General features: G+C 49.1%; 1 protein-coding gene across 3 annotated transcripts in view; it reads right to left on the minus strand.

Annotated features, from left to right (window-relative positions):
* Hpse2 (heparanase 2 (inactive)) overlaps window positions 1–3,711 on the minus strand; it is a 627,972-nt gene extending 624,261 nt beyond the window's left edge. For all 3 annotated transcript variants that reach the window (XM_005352317.3, XM_005352316.3, XM_005352315.3), the window contains exons 1-2: window positions 3,422–3,711; window positions 101–258 (exon numbers count right to left, since the gene is read on the minus strand). In XM_005352317.3, the coding sequence (XP_005352374.1) occupies window positions 101–258; window positions 3,422–3,711 (448 nt within the window). The remainder of the gene's footprint in view (window positions 1–100; window positions 259–3,421) is intronic.
* Between the last annotated feature and the right edge of the window lie 852 nt (window positions 3,712–4,563).

Raw genomic sequence — 4,563 nt, forward strand, 5'->3', positions numbered from 1 at the left:
CACACACACACACACACACACACACACACACACACACACACACACGGCCGAGTGCTTGTTCACACCAATTTCCACTCAGAATTGGGACCAAATTTCTCACCATCCTCATAGTTTTTGAGATAGTAATCTGGGCCCGGGCCCCCGCGGCTTTTCGCCGGATTTCTCAGGTTCTGGAACTGCAGGAAATCCGTCCTTTTGCCCCCGAAGCGCAGAAAGGCGGGCGAGAGTCCCCGGGCCAGAGTCACCAGACGCTTGGAGCTGCAGGGGTAGAGAAAGAGAGAGAGGAAAGGATCCCGGGAGAAGGCTAGAACGCACCGGTCAGGGAGCAAGGCCCCTTCTCACTCCCTGCAGGAGACCCGGCGGGAGATTTATTATCTAAACCCGCTCCAGCTTGCAGTCCGTGCAGGCAGCGGGCTGCTCTGGGGCGGCTCCGGTGAACCGGCTCTGCTGTCCCGTTTCCCCTCAGCCTCAGGATTCCCTGGGGCTGTTCTTCCTGACCCCGGCAGGCCACAGCTGCACCCTCCCACCGACACCTGGATGCCCTAAGAACTGCCTTCTAAAGGGTTGAAGATGTGTCTGTTCCCTGTGTTGAGGTAGGGGCATTTGTGCGGCGAACTTGGGGGCAAGACGCAACTGGCTGGCTTCTGCTACTACTAAGAAAGCGCTCCTGGCACAGACGCTCAGGGAGCGGACCGCGAGCCTGACTGTTGCCAAATTTCCAATCTGAAGTCCGCGTTGCCTCTCTGCCCCCACGGGCATAGTAACCTCCAAGAAGGTGAAACTTGGCCTACTTTCTCTAAATCCAGGCACAGCACCTAAGGTTAAGAGGATTGCTTTTAATGCCAAAAGTGATTTTCTGTTTCTATTAATTACATTGTAACTTAGTAGCTTCCCGAATCTTCAGGCAGACAGAGAGGTTCCCAGGATAAATCCTTGCTTTTCAGTGGACGCCCTCCCAGTCACCCCCTCCCCCCTACCGCGCAAAAATAAATAAATAAATCACAGTAAAAACCTGTCTTTTTGGCACTTGAAATAATTCAACCTGATCTTAAGAAAGATAGAATTCTCCCATTCCTCCCGACACACACACACACACAAACGACTCCTAGCCCCAACTGGGCTTTATCTTTCTTTTTCCTTGCCACTTGCAGCGGTTTGGTAGCGCGCTGGGTTTAAAAAAAAAAAAAAAAAAAAAAAAAAAAGGTTTGACGAATTTTGGAACACTCGTGTGTCGGGGAATTCTGATTACCAGAACATATAATAGCATTTGCTTCTATTCAAGTTCGGAATTTCCATCGACAGGTTTTTTTTAAAGCCAAAGACTGCTACTCTGGGAAGGAATAGGGAACCAGCCCTGCAGATGCTCTTAATGTTGAAGCAACCAGCTGTTGAGTCCCGGGTCTATACATTGTTTTTAACGCTTTGCTGGTTCAGGTTCTGAGAATCCAAATCAAAATGGAGACGTTAAAGAGTATCATAAAGGAGGTAGATTCAAAGGGCACAGAAATAAACGGAAATTCCACTTTCAGATACTTGTGGGGAAGATACACGTCTACCCTGAGAGTTCCGATGACCCGAAGGTTTAGCTGGGCTCTCCAGGACCGAGTTCCAGGGTGGGCGCAGTTAAGGTGTCGCGGGGGCCGGGGCGCAGAAGGGACGTCCGCGCAAGTGTGGCCCCAGGGAAACGCGGCATTTCCAATCTTCCGGATAAAGCCTGCACAACCAATGCAAATGCGCCCCGCCACGGCTTCTTCCCCGAAAAGCTGCCTTTCAGAATTTTTCTGCGGCAGGCAAATATTTAGCGCGAACAAGCTGACATTTTTTTAAGGAGGAGGAGGAAGAGGAAACTCGGAGTCCGGGCAGCTGGAACAGTGCAATGCAAGTGGGGCGTGCATTTAGGGAAACCCCTTTTGCACCACACATTTGGATGAATTCAGAGAAGCGTTCTGCTGCACAGAAAAGCTTTCAAGGATGAAACCCGGTAGTGCAGCGCTGTTCCCGCCCTCCCAACAACTCTACCCTCTGGAACCCCTAAACGGCCTCCGCCTTGGCGGCGACGACCTCCGGGTATTTGGGCTATGCTACCAGGACCTGTAGGAGCGCTCAGAGCAGCGCCCACAGCTACCTGCTGCGTCCGCAGACTGGAGGCCGAGCGCTAAGGGGCGGGTGCACCCGGAAAAGTAAAACTCGAGTTTCTCGATGAGTGAAAAATGCTCACTAAAGATGTGCCGGACGCAGCCTGGATCTGAAATGGCACTCCAGGCTCTTTGGAAGAGCCCAAGCCGACGTCTCTAACTTGAAGGGAAATTTCAAAAACTTAACACTTGGATATTCGATATTGCAGAAGTTTTTCCTCCCTTTTTTCTTTTGTATTTTTTCTTTTTTCTCCAACACCCCCTCCCTGCAACTGTCCCTGATGGGAAGGAATCGCGGTTGCTCAATTGCCAGAAAAGTAACAACTGGGGAAAAGGGTGAACCCAACTAGATTGCTAGGGAATCTCAACCTCCGGGTTTGCTAATCCACCACTGCCGGGTTCGGGTTCAAAACCCCCAACGGTTTCCCCTGAGAGTTTCTAGGACCTTTATGTGTCGCGTATGATATAGACTACGGCCCGAGCAATGACTTTTTTTTCCCCACTGTAAAGAAAAACTAAACTATGCAGTTACCAAGGAAAACTCAAAGAAGAGGGCGGAGGGGGAAGGGCTCCATCTATAAAAAGTGTCTTACAAAGTCCTCAAGTCTGGTAATGACAGCAGAGGATACAAAATAAAAAATAACTCCAATCAAACTTGCTCAAGACTCTCTTTAAATTCGTTTTCTGTCTAGGAGTGGAAACTGATGAAACCATCTTTCCGTGGCAAATTCCACTTTCATGCAAACCAACTGAACACTCAGACACAAGCACACTGCTCTCTCTCACACACACAGGCACTCCTCTGGAGTCTTTGTTGTTCCAGATCTTCCCTTTTGTAACTTCCCTGAACCTCTTGTTTCTTTTTCAGAAAGGGAGACTAATTGTGGATATATGTAAGCACAACATTTTTTCAGTCATAACTGATAAGTTTCTGAAATGCCTTCTGCATTGCAAACATGTGCATCTTAATAGAAAACACTGCTTTTCTCAATCACTAGTTACAGCCTCACAGCAAATATTCCAGGAGGGGGAAACCTCCTTTTTTTTTCTCTTTGAAAGACAGATCGGTTAGCTGCTGCTGTTGCTGCTTCTGCTGCTGCTGCTGCTGTTGCTGCTGCTGCTGGTGGTGCTGCTGTACCTCCTCCTCTTCTCCTTCTCCTCCTCCTCCTCCACCTTCTTACTCTTCTTCTTCCTCTTTTTCTTCCCCCTTTGGAGTAGGGGATAGGAAGAGAATGGGGGTGGGGGTACTTAAATTTTTAAATGATTCATCGAAGCCCCTGCCTTACCTTAAGAAATCGAGCCAGCCATCATGAATGATGGAGGGATCCAGCTGCAGAGAGAGGAAGTTCTCATTGACTGTCCTGACTGGGTTCTTGGTGCTCACATCAAGTAGAATCAGGGTCTTTTCCTTCAAACCTGTAGTTCTGTCTACAGGCAAGAGTCTCCTGTCTCCAGCTTGGAAGGAGAGGGAAAGATGGATCAACAGAGCCAAAAAGAGAGCCACCAGGGCTAGGCACGAGGGGGGGCAGGAGCTGCTGGAGGACATGGCTTCAGGGAAAGCACAGATCACCCTCATTAAATCCCTCTGATTTAAACTTCTCTCCCTACTGGGTCTCGATGGTGACTAATTGTCCTTATCTAAAATGTGTGTCTCTCGCCCCCCTTCCCTTCTCTCCCCCCCTATTCTCTTTTGCTCTCGCTCGCTCGCTCTTGCTTGCTTGCTCGCATTTTTTTTTTTCAGTGTTTTGGTGCTGGTGGAGCGAACTCACGCCCCTAGCCAGCCTTCTCAGCAACTCGTGCCAAGAGCACTGTTCACCAGCACCGCCCCTTTAAGAGATTTGACTGCAGACATTTTTAACTTTTTAAAGGTAAGAGGTGGGGGAGGGGGAGTAAAGGAGGAAGGGGTGGTCGTTGTACCCTACTGATTTAACCCTCTAGGGTCAGGAAGCGGCCAGTGGGATTGAAATAGCACTGCGGTACCATCTTGGGTAAGAGCTGACGCCTTGTTTTCACTTCCCCTCCGGAGAGGGCGCTTCACCACCCAAGTGTCAGTCTGTCCCGACTACTCCTTTCATATTGTCCTCTGGGGTTAAAGTAGTAAATGTAAGGGTTGTTAGTAGTAAAGGGTCTTGTAGCAGTGACCATAACTTTTACTAAGGCATAGAGAGCAAAAGAGAGTCCATTCCTAGGTGTACAGACCTCTGAGCCTCCCAAGAAAAGAAATGTCATTCCTCCTGAAAAGTGGAATAGGAGACTAAGGTGGAGAGAGAAGAAAGAATGCCCAGGTTGAAGTGCTTCCTAATCAGGAGAGGCAAAAAGAATCAGTATGCTCATGGCCCTGTCACTTATGTGTGAGAGAGGGTTTTGAGCTTTCCACATGTTGACTTTGGCAAGGTCAAGCAACCCATTGGATTGCAGTTGGATAGTC

The sequence above is a fragment of the Microtus ochrogaster genome, chromosome 8 (genome assembly GCF_000317375.1).
Source record: "Microtus ochrogaster isolate Prairie Vole_2 chromosome 8, MicOch1.0, whole genome shotgun sequence".
Classification (NCBI taxonomy): domain Eukaryota; kingdom Metazoa; phylum Chordata; class Mammalia; order Rodentia; family Cricetidae; genus Microtus; species Microtus ochrogaster.